The sequence below is a fragment of the Cyprinus carpio genome, chromosome A7, assembly GCF_018340385.1.
Source record: "Cyprinus carpio isolate SPL01 chromosome A7, ASM1834038v1, whole genome shotgun sequence".
NCBI classification, from domain to species: domain Eukaryota; kingdom Metazoa; phylum Chordata; class Actinopteri; order Cypriniformes; family Cyprinidae; genus Cyprinus; species Cyprinus carpio.
Genome location: NC_056578.1, coordinates 20,685,908 through 20,701,541, shown reverse-complemented (window position 1 = coordinate 20,701,541; position 15,634 = coordinate 20,685,908). Strand labels below are relative to the sequence as shown.

Sequence of the window (15,634 nt, the reverse complement as noted above, 5' to 3'; positions counted from 1 at the left end):
AGTTTGTACTCAAAAACCTATATATATTTCCCACAATAAAAAACCCCTAAAAAACCACTAACAACAATAAAAAAAACAACAACATCTAGTGGTTATTGTATAAAAAGCCGAGCTCTCAATATATTTATGTACAGTAGCAGCCTACCCCTCTTAATTATTTATATGGGTTAAAAAAATAAATTAAAAAAAAATACCTTTAATTGTATTTTCTAATAGCTTAAATGCTGTTGTGGTAGTGTTTGTTTTTTATTGTGAAAAATATATTTAGCTGCAATACAGAAATGCATGGTTGAATTAAAGCAATTCGTCTATTCCAGTGCTTCCCAAACCTGTCCTGGATGACCCCCTGCCCAGCACATTTTTATATGCCTCCCTAATCAGACACACCCAATTTAGCTCTTGCTAAATTGGCACTCTGATGAGTGGAATCAGGTGTGTTAGATATAGAGAGACATACAAAAGGTGCAGGGCAGGGGGACCTCCAGGACACGGTCTAAATCTAGAATGCAGTTTTAGTGTGAATGGTTGCAGGTAAATTGTATACTTAATTTTACGTCCTATGTTTGCTTAAAAATACAGTTCGTGTCTGAACTGTTTAGACCGCAAGGCCACCAAGAACGATAAAGTTATAATACGTCCACAGCAGCAGACGAGATCGTCTGTTTATTCCAAGCGCACGCATGCCTGCCACTTTAAATTCTTCAGCTCGTTTGGTTCTAATTGGGTGTCGATTTTTTTTATCGACACCCAATTAAAAAAAAATCGTTCTGAAAGTGATTCCAACGATATCGTTTCTCTGTACCGTTGTGGTGTGAACTCTGCTATTCTTTAATATTGAGAACGATATTTAGAACCTTAGTTAGGCTATAGTGTGAACAGTGTGCCCTTCCTCAAATCTTGCCCTGGAGGTCCAATGCGCTGCAGAGTTTAACTCCAACCCTGATCAAAGTAACCTGCCTGTGGTTTTCTAACGATCCCAAAGACATTAATTGGCATTGATTAGCATGCTCAGGTGTGTTTGATCAGGGGTTAGAGCTAAAATCTGCAGGAAAGTGGATTTCGAGGTCCAGATTTGAGGATCCCTGTCTTAATCCCTTTAAAAAGAATCGGCTCAAACGAGTGATTCCTTGAATTCTCGACTCGAGCATCACTGCTTCCGAACAGCCAACGGAACATCATGGAATAAAGAAGCCTATGGTCAGAAAACTGTTTCTCAGCCCCGTATACTCCTTCGTTGAACAATGATGTGTCAGTAAGATTTTATTAGGGCTTGAGACGCCATTGGTGTAAACTATCAATGTATAACACTACATGTAGACTGTACAGGGCTAATAGGATCATGTCCGTAAGAGGTGGGGTGTAAACACACAGGCTTTGTCTCAATAACCAGCTGAGATCCCTATAGTTAAAGAGCGTTTCAGAACACTATAAGCGCATTTCGAGGCAGCCAGTGCACACACAGAAACTCGACTTTGACTTCAACTCGTCTGGACTCCCGGGATGCCCAAAGTTGCAAAGCGCATAGGATTTTTTTTTTCTTTCTATTTAGGTAGCTCACTTGATTGTGAAACACATCCGCAGACCGCTAGAGATCGGGTCATGTGTGAGGTGGTGCTTGTAGTGTGTGTGTGTAAAGAGGAAGCTCTTCGTTGACAGGTTTGGACACTTTTGAAGCGCTGCTGTGATGAGTAAAGATGGCTCCGCAGAAAGAGTACGCACTGCCCAGACAGCGTTCCCTGCTGCTGCCCGCGGTCATCAACCCATTCGTGCACGACCTTAAGTTAACCAAAGCCGATAAAATCAAAGTGAGTCCTGCTCTATTTATGACATGCCTATTAGTACTATTATTCACGTAAGTCATTCGATTCTTCGTCGTATATACATTTATCCACATTTAATGTGATTTCGCCTAATATTTCGTTTCCATCTACTTTTTGCATGCTCTCTTTCTTCCTCCGTTAGTCTTGATCATTTTTACAATAAATTGGGGAACATGGTTGAATAGGGAACAGGATTCGCAAATTTAGTAAAGATTTTTTTTTTTATCAGATTAGTAAATAAATGAGAATTACAATTGCCTTTTTGCTGCAGAGAGTGTTCAAATGATATTACTTCTTTGATGTTACCATTTAACAGTGTGTTACCGTTTTTGTAATAAGTGAAAATCACACAGTTCACAACATGTGGTAGAGAGAATGTTATTAATATTTTTGTTATAAATTTGTTGTAAAATTGGTGTGTGTGTATATGTGTGTGTGTGTGTGTGTGTGTATATATATATATATATATATATATATATATATATAGATATATATATATATATATATATATATATATATATTACTTTAGGGTTACTGAATGCATGAATCTGATTGATTGATAATTGTTTAACACATGGCTAAAGTACTTTCAGACAGGTCTTGACTGCATTACATGTCCACATAATACTTACATTGCAGCCGAGGATGGAAGTTGTGCTAGGTTATTTGTATGTTAAATAATGATTTATTAAATGTATTAAACAGGTCTCTGTATTCATGAAATATTCTGTTGGAATTTTTTTTTTTTTTTTTTTTTTTTTATTCATTTACAATTGGAGGTTGTGATGATTTGCTTTACACAATTCTTTTTTCCCCTTAAACCAATTACATGGCAGCCTTTCTCTTAAAAGGTATATTTTACATTATTTTATTTATTTATTTATTTTTTATTTTTTTATTTTTGTCTGCGTGTAGTGTTTTCTTCTAGGAATCATCCTTGTGCCGCTCCGTGGCATTTTCTTGCTTCTCGTTCTCATGGTCATGTGGCCAATTTCTGTCATGATAACATTCAGACAGCCTCTGAAAGGAGCAGTGGAGCCCATGACTGGCTGGAGAAGGTAAATACTGATCCCTGATCACTCGTTACACACAGATACACACCACCTGCTAAATTTCAGCACAAGCCAAATGCACCTTTTAGGTGCACCTTTTTTAAGCTACTTATTCTCCTGGCCTACTGTTAGGTCAGCTTACACTGACCAGCACTTTGGTCAGTCTAAGCTGAATTTAAATGTGATCTATAAATTTTACTTGCTTGCTTACTGACTAAACTTGACCGCTAGATGATGCTGCTAAAAGAATATTATTTGGTGTAATGCAATGTGTTTATGCGGTTTAAGGTTCAAATAACACATTATTTTCCATATAATGTACATTATAGTTTCTTCTCTATGCCCCGCCTTTCTGAAACGTGTCAATTTTTACAAAGCTCATCAGCCTGAAAAACGAGGTGTGATCTATTTGGCCAGCTATTCAGTGTGTTGTGATTGGCTGAATGCCTCACGCGTATGACGGAAATGTTACACCCCTTAACATACTATGGTGTCTCCCAGGCCAGCAGCACGAGACTCAGTCCAGCTGCTCTGCTCGTGCACATCCCATCATTGGTTCTCGAAAGTGAAAGTGACATAACATACAGCCAAGTATGGTGACCCATACTCAGAATTCGTGCTCTGCATTTAACCCATCCAAAGTGCACACACACACAAGCGAAGCAGCCATTTATGCTGCGGCGCCCAGGGAACAGTTGGGGGTTCGGTGCCTTGCTCAAGGGCACCTCAGTCGTGGTATTGCCGGCCCGAGACTTGAACCCACAACCTTAGGGTTAGGAGTCAAACTCTCTAACCACTAGGCCACGACTTCCACCTCTTTCTCTTTTAGCAGTTCAGTCAATGTACTGTTAGGAGTAACTGAACAACTCGGGATATTTGTTTATTTTGCGTCAGAGGGAGTGTAAGGCATGTATATAAACCGAATAACTTCAGTAATTTGGGGATTAGTGCATACTGGAGACGCAAACAGTTTCAAACGATTCAGTTCGATTTGGTGAACTGGTTCGACTGGTTCACTAAGAAGATCCTGTTACATAGAAAGATTCATACGCGATCCTGACGTCACTAGACGAGACAAAACAATTAAAACCCATTACAAACGAGGCATTTGTTGCATCCAGTGGGGACATAATTAACATTACTGATTGTAATGACTTATACTGTCTTTTTACGCATTGCGTATCGCACTGCGTAAACACAAAACCATGTCTACATTTGTGATCTGAGAAACAAGCCTACTCTACTGCACAAAACTCTCGTTTGAATCATCATTGGCAAATTTAAATAGAAAAAAACACACCTACAGTCTGTGAGTCAGAAGCGCTAGACTGTCCTTGTAAAGTTTGAACTGACCCACTTTATAGAAACAGCCGTTGTGCCACAGATGCATTGCAGGCTACTGGTTCAGGAAACTGTCCTCATCCTCCATAAAATGCGCAGCACACATCGGAATATTTGGGTTGAGCCGTTCTGGAACAGTGTTGAAATACAAGTTAACCACTGATTTCTAGTCATGTCCTCTTTTGGGAGGCCAAACAAAGTTTCATTTTAACAAAACACAAAGAAACTCCACAACATGGCAGCAGCGGTAACAGAGGTCTTCTTTCTTTGTGTGAACATTTGGGCGGCGTTATGCAAATCTTCCCACATCGTGAAGTAGACATGTGGGGACGTGTTAGAACGAGCCGTTTTAGGGGGGTGTGGTTGACCCTTAACTTTTATAAAGAATATCTCTTTGGATTTGAGACTTTAGTCTTTGGAACTTTACAGATTGAACAGTGCACCAAGAGCTTGTAACACTCCAAAGAGAAAGGAGAAAATGAAATCGCATCATATGACCCCTTTAAACCTTAGCCTTACAGATAGCGCTACCTCTGACCATTTTAATTTTGTCTAAGTTCTTGATTCGTTCCTTTTGCTACATGCTAAAAAAGCTTTGTGGGTGGGGTAGGTGTGGAAATGTCTATTTTTGTGTGTGTTTGTTTCCTCTGTATTAAGATGCGAGTTGGTAATGTGAAATTTGTGGTTTGCATATCAGCAGTTATACACATTTGCTGCATTACAGAGCCCTTCCGTTCTGTTTAATTCACTTGTCAAACAGGCCACATGTTTTCTTGCAAATTTTGCTGTAACTCATTTCTTCTCAGACTGACCACACAGATCAGATTAATTAAGTCTTAGCGTAGGAGGTAGGACAGCTGTTGCAGGGATGTGGTTATTCTCCTAAATGATGCAGAACAACATGCTGATCTGACACAAAATGGGGACACGGTGTAAAAGCCAATTCAAGAAAGCTTTTTGTGCTTATGAGTGTGTGTGCATGTGTCAGTATGATGGACTCATTGATGTCATTACCCAGTATGATTCCTCATGTTTTGTGTGCTTGCTTGTGTGTTAATGGGCAGGTTCATGCACAAAAGAGTGATGACCTTTCTAGGCTGGCTGTATTTCTTTGGCATGGGCTTCAGGGTGGTGGTGAAGGGGAAGCAGGCCAGCAGTGTACAGGCCCCCATTCTAGCTGTGGCCCCCCACTCTTCTTTCTTTGATGCCATCGTCTGTATTGAAGCTGGTCTACCCTCGACTGTATCCCGCTCAGAGTCCCTGGAAGCACCAATCTTTGGCAGTATGGATATTTGCATAAATATCGGTCTACACAACCAAAATCGTATGCCAAATGGTTTCATAATGTTTTCCAGTAGCTTTGAATATGTGTGCTTTGTTTATCAGTTTAGTTTCTGTTACTGCAAAGTTGTGAACAAATACCACCGTCAACACAAAAAAACCAAAATGAAATCAGGGCAGATAAAAAAAAATAATAATAATAATAATTAAATATCCATTATTGATGTTATGTTTTGCATGTGTAATGACTTATCATTACTTATCATTCCCTTGTTCTTCAGTGGGTAAGATGATGTTATGTTCCCCAGGGTTTTTGCGCTGTGTGCAGCCAGTGCTTGTTTCACGCAAAGATCCAGACTCTCGTAGAAATACTATCCTTGAGATTGAGCGCAGAGCAAAGTCAGGCGGACACTGGCCACAGGTGAGTGCCTCCACTTCCTAAAGGTCTGTAAAACCCCAAATTAGCTTTTACATTATCCATGAAAGATTATGATGCCTCACTCCAGTATTTAATTTAACTTTTGTTTTATGTGTCTTTAAAATGGTTAAAAAATAAAAACAAAGTATACCTTGTGAATTTCACAATGTGAAACTAGAGAAGTAAACTGTGTATCCCCCTTTTAAAAGGACGAAATTACTCTTAGACCTGTACTTCCTCAGCTACAATAAAACATGTCCGGTTCCTAAAGTATGTTTGGATCTGTGATTTTGATAGTATGGTACCACTGAAATATCACTGGTGTTTTCTTTTTTAGGTACTCATTTTTCCTGAAGGAACATGTACAAACAGATCATGTCTCATTACCTTTAAACAAGGTAAGCAGATTGTTTATTTTCGTTAATGTAGATGTTAATTATAATATGGACACTATAATAATGCTGATTAACTTTTAAGATAAAGGTAAAAATAGTGTGTAAGCAAAGGTTCATAATACAGTATATAATGAGGGTTGTGTATGAACAGCACCATATGAAAATCTTGTCTGTTATCAGATAACTCATTTTCGTAATGCAAATGTTTACAAGAGAAGGGAAAAAGAAACTATTGTGGTATTAGGGCTTTCCAAAGCATACAGTTTGTTTTGGTGTACTAAAGTAGAATGAGGTCTACTGAAGCCAGCAAAACCAGCAGCACATAAGAGAGGGAGTGTTGTCTATGAATAAGTATTATCCACACCACTAATACTTTATCTTTGAGTCTGTGACATTTATTTAAATATTTCATAAAAACGAACTCAGTTTGCAGTATAGGCTTCATTAATTTAGTGGGTCAGAGTGATATTTATTGTTGTTTTGTATGTAAAATCGATTAGTTTTTATAGTTTTTTTTTTTTCTCCTGTATTAAGGTCATATCATTAGGACAGAGTTTGCTTCATTGATTGTCCACTTGAGAACCAGTCAAATAGCTGTGACCTGATATGTAGGGCATGGTATTATCAATGGAGTGTCAGACAGGGTTTTAACTGCATACTGAAGTGTATGACTCCACAAAGTAAACCGATGGAACTGTTGTACTGAGCAGTGTTTTAGGAGGTATGAATGTAGCTGCACAGTACAAAAAGAACGAGAATGAATGAAAGCTGCTTATGTGCTGTTCTCTTTACCTCCAAAGGTGCCTTTGTCCCAGGGGTCCCAGTACAGCCTGTTCTGATCAGATACCCAAATAAGTTGGTCAGTATGAATTCAAGGTCCTATACTGTTGTTATGAAGGGTCAAATTGTGGTGACAAATGAAAACACAATGGAGTAACATGAAAATTGTAAAATGCAAATCCATAAATAACAGAGCAGAGAGTACTGTTGTAAACTGTAAAATAAGCATACAAATGCATAGGCCACCTAGCAAACTAAAGGCTCTGCAATTCTGTCAGTGTGAATAGCTCAATCTTCATACCTCTTTAAGAGTTCTTACAAAAGTGTCTTTTTAATATTTACAGGACACAGTCACATGGACCTGGCAGGGCCCAAAATCGTAAGTAATGATAAGCATAAACGAAGCCAAAAGTATTTACACAGCTAATGAATTGCTTCCACAACTAGGCCTTTTCCAATTACTGTTACAACAAATTCATAATTCAGATTCACATGCCAGGATTGCATATAATGTTGCAAGAAACACTCCGTGAGCCAAAAAGGATGTTTCATTGGTTTATTGGCATTTAAGATAAGACAAATACAGATAAATGTTATATTCGAATAAAAAGGGAAAATAGCGTGCTGTCTGACTAGATTCTCATCTTCCGCCTCACACATTCAGACATCTCTGCATGTGTAGTGTTGTATATCGCTTTCTAAGATAAGCTTGTTTTTAAGACCATTTTGTAGTATGTCATACAAGAAACGCAGTTGCACAGTCATGCATAAAAACGAGAGCAGTGCTTCCTGAAATGCTGTTGGTTTGGAACCTCACCACCAGTTCCTGTTTTAGGGCCAGACTACTGCTGCTCACACTCTGTCAGCTCTATACTACAGTGGAGGTTGAGGTCTGTGAGAAACATTTGTGTATTTCATGATGATATTTCAGCTTTTTGCACCATTTGAAAAAATATGACAAACCTAATCCCACACTATATATAACTAATCTCCAAAAAGTAAAGTATTATAGTCCATATACAGTATGTATTGTGTTTGTGTTTTAGTTTCTGCCCCCTCAAATTCCCACTGAGATAGAGAAAAAGTGTCCTTTCAAGTTTGCTAAGTCAGTGAGAGCGGTGATGGCAGAGTAAGCATGCCCTGTTGCTATTTATTCTTTATATTATTTTAACTGATATTTACAATGTGTGCACAATACGATGTCAGTGTTAATGACTGTATCACAATTTCTCACTCTGTCACTAGGTCTCTGGGCCTGCCGGTCACAGACCACACCTACGAAGATTGTCGTCTGATGATTGCAGCAGGAGAACTGACCCTGCCCATGGAGGCAGGTCTCGTGGAGTTTACCAAGATCAGCAGGAAGTTGGAGTATGACTGTATATAGTATTTAAAAAAAAAAAAAAAACATATCCTTGGTATTAGTAAACGTTTTGAGACTGGTAGCCCACATGACACATAATATTTTAAGTGTATTGTAGTTTAAACTTAATCTCTGTTTCTGTTGTAAATTCAGATTAAAATGGGACAGTGTGAAGAAGGAATTGGAGAGTTTTGCCAACATAGCCTGTTCTTGCAAAGGTGGCAGGATCACAATTGAGGAGTTTTCGAGCTTTCTCAAACTACCCATCAGCCCAGCTCTACAGGAGCTCTTCGCTCTGTTTGACAGGGTGAGTATGTCCATAACTAACCATATGGAAAAGAGCACTGCTTAGATCCAGAAAAGAAGCTGAATGTATTTTCAGTCTTCATATTTCAAAAGCAACATCTAAATCTGTGGTACTGGATGAATGAAACAGCATTATATTTCATTCACATTGTGGTCTGTTTGTTGTAGAATGGCGATGGCACCATTGATTTCAGAGAGTATGTCATTGGTGTCACAGTTCTGTGCCGCCCAGCTAATAATGAGGAAGTCATTCAGACTGCTTTTAAGGTAATGATATCACAGATAGCGTTGATGTTATTGTGAAAAAAAAAATCATGATGAATTCTCAGAATGTGATTGTGCAGAAATGAAAAGATTTCATTTTATAAAGATTTAAAGAAGACATCATATGGTGTGGTTACGAGGGTAAACCATATTAGTACTGAAGTGTCAGTGGTTGTTTACAAAAGAAATCTCAAAATTGACAATGTCAACAGTAGAACATTACTATGGGGGACTACTACTGTATGATTTCTTGTCAAAGTGTTCATATGTATATATTTAAAAAATGAGGCGGATAGATGTCTAGTTTTTTGTGAATTCCTTTTACAGCTGTTTGATATTGATGAGGACAACTGTATCACACAAGAGGAGTTTAGCAGTTTGCTACGTTCTGCTCTTGGAGTACGTGATCTTGAGGTCCACAGCCTCTTCAAAGAAATTGATGCAGATGGATCAGGACACATAACTTATGGTCTGTATGCCAACTATATAGCATCTACCACAGTGATAAGATTGTCAGTCATATTAGAAGTGCCATCATTCAGAGAATACTTTGTTTTTCAATAAATGTTGGCACATGAAATCATCATGGTTAACACCACATGATTCCATGCTGTGTATGTAAATGCCTTGGAAAATATTTGTGTAGAGTCATGAACACTTTTAAGTGAAGGCTTTTTATTTATCTAATTTATTGTTAAGGTTGAATCATGACGGTGGCTGGTCTTTTGTAATAATTTAAGGAAGTTGTCATGAAGTGTGAGTTGATTTCAGGCGATCAGCTGCATGCCAAATTAAAGGGGTCATATGATGTTGCTAAAAAGAACATTATTTTGTGTATTTGGTGTAATGAAATGTGTTTGTGGTTTAAGGTTCAAGGAACACATTATTTTCCACATACTGTACATTATTGTTTCTCCTCTATGCCCCGCCTTTCTGAAACGCGTCGCTTTTTTACAAAGCTCATTGGTCTGAAAACCGAGATGTGCTCTGATTGGCCAGCTATCCAGTGCGTTGTGATTTGGCCGAATGCCTCAAGCGTGTGACGGAAATGTTATGCTCCTTATCATACTGTGGTGTGTGTGTGTCCCGGTCAGAACACCGCGCAACAAGACAAAAACAATAAAATCCATAACAAACAAGGCATTTGTTGCATCCAGTGGGGACATAATTAGATTATAATGACTTAAACTCTCTTTTTACGCGTTGCATTGCATCGTGCCGCGTAAACATAAAACAATGTCTGTATTTGAGATTAGAGGAACAACAAACAAGCGCTACACTACACTGCTCAAAACTGGCGTTTGAATCATCAGTGGCAAATCCTCTACATATGTAAACTTACTTACAGTCTGTGAGTCAGAACAGCCAGCATTGTAGTATTCTCTCAGGATCAGAAAACAGTCCTCCGTAAAATGTGCTGCACACATCTGAATATTTGTGTTGAACTGTTCTGGAACAGTATTGTAGGCTAAATACAACTTAACCACTGATTTTTAGTTGTGTCCTCTTTTGGAAGGCCAAACAAAGTATTTTCGCTTTCGCAACGAAACGGCGTCTCCACAACATGGCGCTGACAGCAACAGCGAGAATCAAAGTTACGACGCCTTTGCGTGAACATTTTGGTGGCGTTAAGGCCGTTTCTCACTGAACGCAAAGCGAAAAAGTGAGGCGAATTGCCGACGAACGTTGCTTTCACACCAAGCACCAAACGATTGATTGGCTTCTGCTAATTCACGCCTGCACGCTAGGTGGTGCCTCCGACCAGCAATGCATTTTTACTCAACTATGTATCTCATACATAGATTTAACATTGTCCACTGCTCAATATACAGCATTAAATATAGCTAAATAAAGTTTGGTTCTACAGCAGAAACATAAACTATCTATAATGCTTAGAAGAATAGGCTACATCTTAAATAAATATAAGAAGAATTAGCATCAAGCCACATTTTAAAATGTATGTGATTTTTCTTGTTTTAGCTTAAAACCCACTATAAACCATCGAGTGCTTGTGATAACTTCCGATTGTGATCAATAGTTGATTTTGATTCTATAATAGGCAGACATGCACTCTTTGTAGGCTGTTAAATAACGCCACACTGCTTCGTCATAAACATCCTTTATTGTTATAAAATTATATTAAGAACATGTGAGAGAATAAATCTGTTCACAGATACCAAATATAACAGGAACTCGGCATCCTCTTCTCGGTCCGTGTTCGTTTTGATCATTTCATTTCCTATTTAGAATGCAATATAAGAAATGGAAAAATGGCTCGTTTATTCGTTTTTCCGTTTAGTTTAACAAACGGAAAATTAGATTTTGGCTAGATTTCTCATTTTTCATTTGACGTTTACAAATTGGTTTATGGCTTCAATATTTGATCGCACTTGTGGGCGGCGCTGAAACACTCCTTTCATCTGATTGGTCGAATCGCTCCGCCTTCAGCACGGCCTTTTCACTCTTTCAGGCAGAATAAGAGTCAGTACGAGTGTGGAACTGTAATGTCTGAAACCACCACTCACTGTTAATTAGCGTAATATTTGAGTCAGGTGTTGCTGGGCACAGAATTCGTATTGCTGCGACTTGAAAGTGACCCCTTTAAATTATTTCTGGATTATAGTATTGTATAAATATTGTCCCATTGATAAAAACAGTGCAAATAGCCTAGTTCTGTCTCCTTGAATAAAAGTGAAGTGGAAATAAAAATCAATAATATACTGAACAGTTCCATGATAATCTATCTGTAACATTTACCACTCTCGTCTTTTAAGTCAAAAGGCACTATATGTGTGTGACATTAATAAATGTGAAAATTAATAAAGTTAAATTTATTAAATAAATTAGAAATAACGTTTACATTTATGAATGTAAGCATGTGTAACAAACTCAGTTCACATGAAAAGAATGAGATAGAAAAGAGAGAAGGTAGAATCAGTGAACGCACCGTACTGACAGAAATTAACAGGGTTTAGGGCAAATAAAATCCCTATTTTTCATGCCTTATAATTTTATTAGTTTTATTACGTAGTCTTTGTTGGGTTTGAGAAAGCCAACATATATTTAAACATCATTATTATTATTATTATTATTATTATTATTATTATTATTATTATTATTATTATTTATTAAGAGAGTAATTGTCACAGACTAGAACTTTAATGTTTCACCAAATTCAGCTCAGACCTTCAGACTCGTCTGACTCATTGCTGTATAACTGCTCAGACTCACCTTCCCAAAAAATCCTATTGACTTTTGTTATCTGAGCAATGAAGGCCTTAATACTTAATGTCCACTAGAGGGGGCGACAGGTTTAAAAAACCCAATCTACTCTTTTTCTGTTTACATCAGTTTAAAAATAAATACATGAATTTCATGTGTAGTGCCATGAATATGCCATATCTGTGTACAAGAATTAACTTCACACTTCAAGCTGTACAACTACTTAAAACTTCCCATTCTGGCTTTTTCAACCTACCTGCACATTTGTTTTTAAGGTATTGTTTATTCACACTGGTTTATGCATTTAATATTTGTCAATCTGCAACTTTTATTTTTCATGAGCTGTGTATTTTAAGATGTACTAGGTGTTGATAAATCACCTGCAATGTATGTAAAAGAGCTAATGTCAGGGCTCTCATTCCTGCTCCTGGAGGGCCAGTGTCCTGCAAAGTTTAGCTACCCCAAATAAACACACCTAAGCTAAGCAAGGTCTTCAGAATCAGTAGCAATGTCCAAGCAAGTGTGTTGGAACTGAACTCTGCAGAACATGGTTTTCCAGGTTCAGGACTGGGTTTTAAATCTATAAATTAATTTGTACAGGTGTCTGCATGCAGAGGTGTACGTCAGTAAGTACGACGGACAATGAAATCTGTAAAAACTTTATTTAATCTTCACAAACCTGCAAACAAAACTGGAATGTTTTAGAAAACTATCACATTTGCGCACAGCCTGCTTGAACCTAACTAACTGAACAAATTTTACTGCAGGAAGTGGAAAATGGTTCTACACAGAATTACACAAAACTCTTAGTGGCTTCAAGAACATTAAAACATTAGATGTTACTGCAGGAAGTGGGAAATTGCATACTGTTACACAACACTCTTAGTGACTTCAAAAACTTTGGATAGGCCTGTAACTTCTGTGATGACAAAATCTTCAGATCTGCATTTAGGGCACTGCCTTGAGATCTCCATCCACTGGTCAATACAGACCTTGCACCCCGCCACACTCCTGCAGCATGAGGTGAACACAGGTTCTCTAATGATAGCTTGGGGGCGGGTGATATTATGTTTTGGAAAACAGCAAGTCAAATGTAGAATAGAGGGCCACGCACTTGCACTGAATGTAGCATTGAATAGACTGAACATGAGCAATACCCATGTTACTGTTTTAGCAACATATTTGTTCCTTCTAGTTTACTGTGTTTTGGTTAGGATATTTAAAGAAGAAAAGCCCTTTATGCAAATCTTCCCGCAAACGTGAGGTAGACGTGGGGGCGTTTAAACAAGGCGTTTTAGAATGGCGTGGACGAGTCTTAACTTTTGTTAAGAATATCTGTTTGGGTTTTGAGACTATGTAATAGACTATCTATTCACGAACAACTTGTAACACTCCAAACAGAAAGGAAAACTTAATCACATCATATGACCCATTTAAATCAAGGTTGTTTTCACACAGTGTATTATATAAATATGCTATTTAACATTAACCTTTTTTATGCTATTATTCACATTATTATTCATTCATTGCTGCCCGCCAAGTGCCTTACTTGTTTCTTTTTTGTTGTCTTTGAGTAAATAAATCTTTAGTAATTTTAGTGTCTCCATTTGTCTCAGATGAGTTTTGTTCCTTCGCTCTCACCCACCCGGAGTATGCCAAGCTCTTCACCACCTACCTCGAGCTACAGCGTTACCAGGGTCTCCAGGGGGAGGAGCCAGACTTTGAGGCCAGTTTGTCTCACTGCTGTACTGCTTCTCATAACCACCAGGAGGACAGTACCTCTGATAAGAAAGATGACTGACACAGCATGCTGCCATAAGGTTCATATTCTGCCATGCCATTTGAACACCTGCCTTAAGCTTGGGCAGAAGGTTTTTGAACACAGTCATATGCCCTGTCAGCAGTGTTCTGTTTACACCACCAAGTATCTCATGAACTATTGACTGGTTTATTTAAAGGCTTTCTGATCAGAGTTTACAAAAATATAGGCATGCTAAAATATTTCTTATTCTGATGCAAAAAAAAAATCATTTTGTTGTTATAGCACCCCTCAGCTTTTAGACATGAAACTTATAATCCCAACTCAGTTTTGTATTCACTTTATTGTATGAAGTCTAATAAAATATACTGTTTGGTAATCTCATTTGAAAAGTTTTGATTATATTGGAGATCCTTTTTTATTTTTTTATTATTATTCTTATACACCGTGTTCCAAATTATTAAGCAAATGATATATCAATGCAGACTGACAGTTGTGCGTAAAGCTGTGTTTTAGTGACTGCTAACCAAACCCCTCAAAGAGAAACCTGCACAGTGGCTGTAGTTTTCTTCACTTACGAATACTGCAGTACAATGGATGGTTCAGATAAATGGATTTCTGATAGTTGATGATGGGCCATCCTATTCCAATGAGACTGCCACATCAGCAAGGAGGCGGTGGGTGACGATTTGGGTTGGAATATTGGGAAGTGAGATGTAAGGTCATTTTAGGGTGTCAAAAGACAAGATATGTGGAGTTCATAACTGACCGTTTTCTGCTGTGGTATAAAATGAAGAATAGTGCTCTCAGAAATAAAAGGATTTTCATGTAGGACAACACACTATCCCATGCTGCGTAAATACCATTGTGCTAAACAGTTTGAAAATATGTTTCTACAGCCACTGTGCAGGTTTCTCTTTGTGAGGTTTGGTTAGCACTGACTGAAACGCAGCTTAACACACAACTGTCAGTCTGCATGGAGAGGATCTTTAGACTCCACCAGCTTCAAACACCTGTCTGCTGCTCAGCAGTGGCTTTTTTACAGCTGGTATAACAATACAGTTCATTTGTTTGACAGAAACTTTCCTTAATAAATCTTTATCTGACCAAGATCTTCTGTGTTCTAAGTCACTCACTAATCTTTTGAATGTTCAATAATTTCTATTTGATTTTTGTAAAATATAGTTTGTTTTGATGCCTTTTTCACACTTTCCATCTTCAGAAAGATCTTTCTTCCTCACCATATTTCATGAGAACTGTGACTTGATTAATAATTTGCAGGGTTTCCATTTACCTAAGAAGGCCTGGCAAACTATTGAACAAATCTGTCTGAGATTGATACCAGTTATCCTAAAAGATGTGAAAAACCACACAAACAAAAATCTGACTCTTTATTGTACCAAAATCCTATTGATATATCACTTGCTTAATAATTTGGAATGCGGTGTATATTACAAAAGAGATTCTTATACAAATACAAAGTTCCCTTTCTTTTTCTTTATTTTTTTATATATATATATTTTTCATTTCTCCTCGGGGACTTTGGTACATAAAGTGAATGGAATCAAAGGTTTTTCTTTGCATCTTGTTTTTATTTGCATTCCCATTGAGAGGGGATGTTGCTGAGTTAGCG

At 37.8% G+C, this 15,634-nt stretch overlaps 1 protein-coding gene across 5 annotated transcripts; it reads left to right on the top strand.

Annotated features, from left to right (window-relative positions):
- Positions 1 to 404: 404 nt before the first annotated feature.
- LOC109058358 (lysophosphatidylcholine acyltransferase 2-like) lies at positions 405 to 14,385 on the top strand. 5 transcript variants are annotated; one of them, XM_042760310.1, is made up of 15 exons: positions 405 to 531; positions 1,657 to 1,805; positions 2,736 to 2,878; positions 5,278 to 5,495; positions 5,803 to 5,915; positions 6,250 to 6,310; positions 7,108 to 7,166; positions 7,432 to 7,466; positions 7,923 to 7,977; positions 8,134 to 8,216; positions 8,333 to 8,458; positions 8,604 to 8,757; positions 8,925 to 9,023; positions 9,348 to 9,489; positions 13,859 to 14,385. In XM_042760310.1, the coding sequence occupies exons 2-15, from the start codon at positions 1,695 to 1,697 to the stop codon at positions 14,041 to 14,043; spliced, it is 1,584 nt and encodes a 527-aa protein (XP_042616244.1). In that variant the 5' UTR covers positions 405 to 531; positions 1,657 to 1,694; the 3' UTR covers positions 14,044 to 14,385. The 5 variants fall into 5 exon arrangements, with proteins under 5 accessions (XP_042616244.1, XP_042616242.1, XP_042616245.1 ...); XM_042760308.1 differs by lacking the exon at positions 405 to 531 and adding an exon at positions 1,045 to 1,197; XM_042760309.1 differs by lacking the exon at positions 405 to 531 and adding an exon at positions 1,220 to 1,549.
- Positions 14,386 to 15,634: the final 1,249 nt, after the last annotated feature.

Coding starts and splice junctions, on each gene's coding strand:
- LOC109058358 (XM_042760310.1), top strand. CDS start 1,695: ATGGCTCCGCAGAAAGAGTACGCACTGCCCAGACAGCGTTCCCTGCTG. Junction 8,217..8,332: donor GTGAGAGCGGTGATGGCAGA/GTAAGCATGCCC, acceptor CTCTGTCACTAG/GTCTCTGGGCCTGCCGGTCA. Junction 8,459..8,603: donor AAGATCAGCAGGAAGTTGGA/GTATGACTGTAT, acceptor TTGTAAATTCAG/ATTAAAATGGGACAGTGTGA.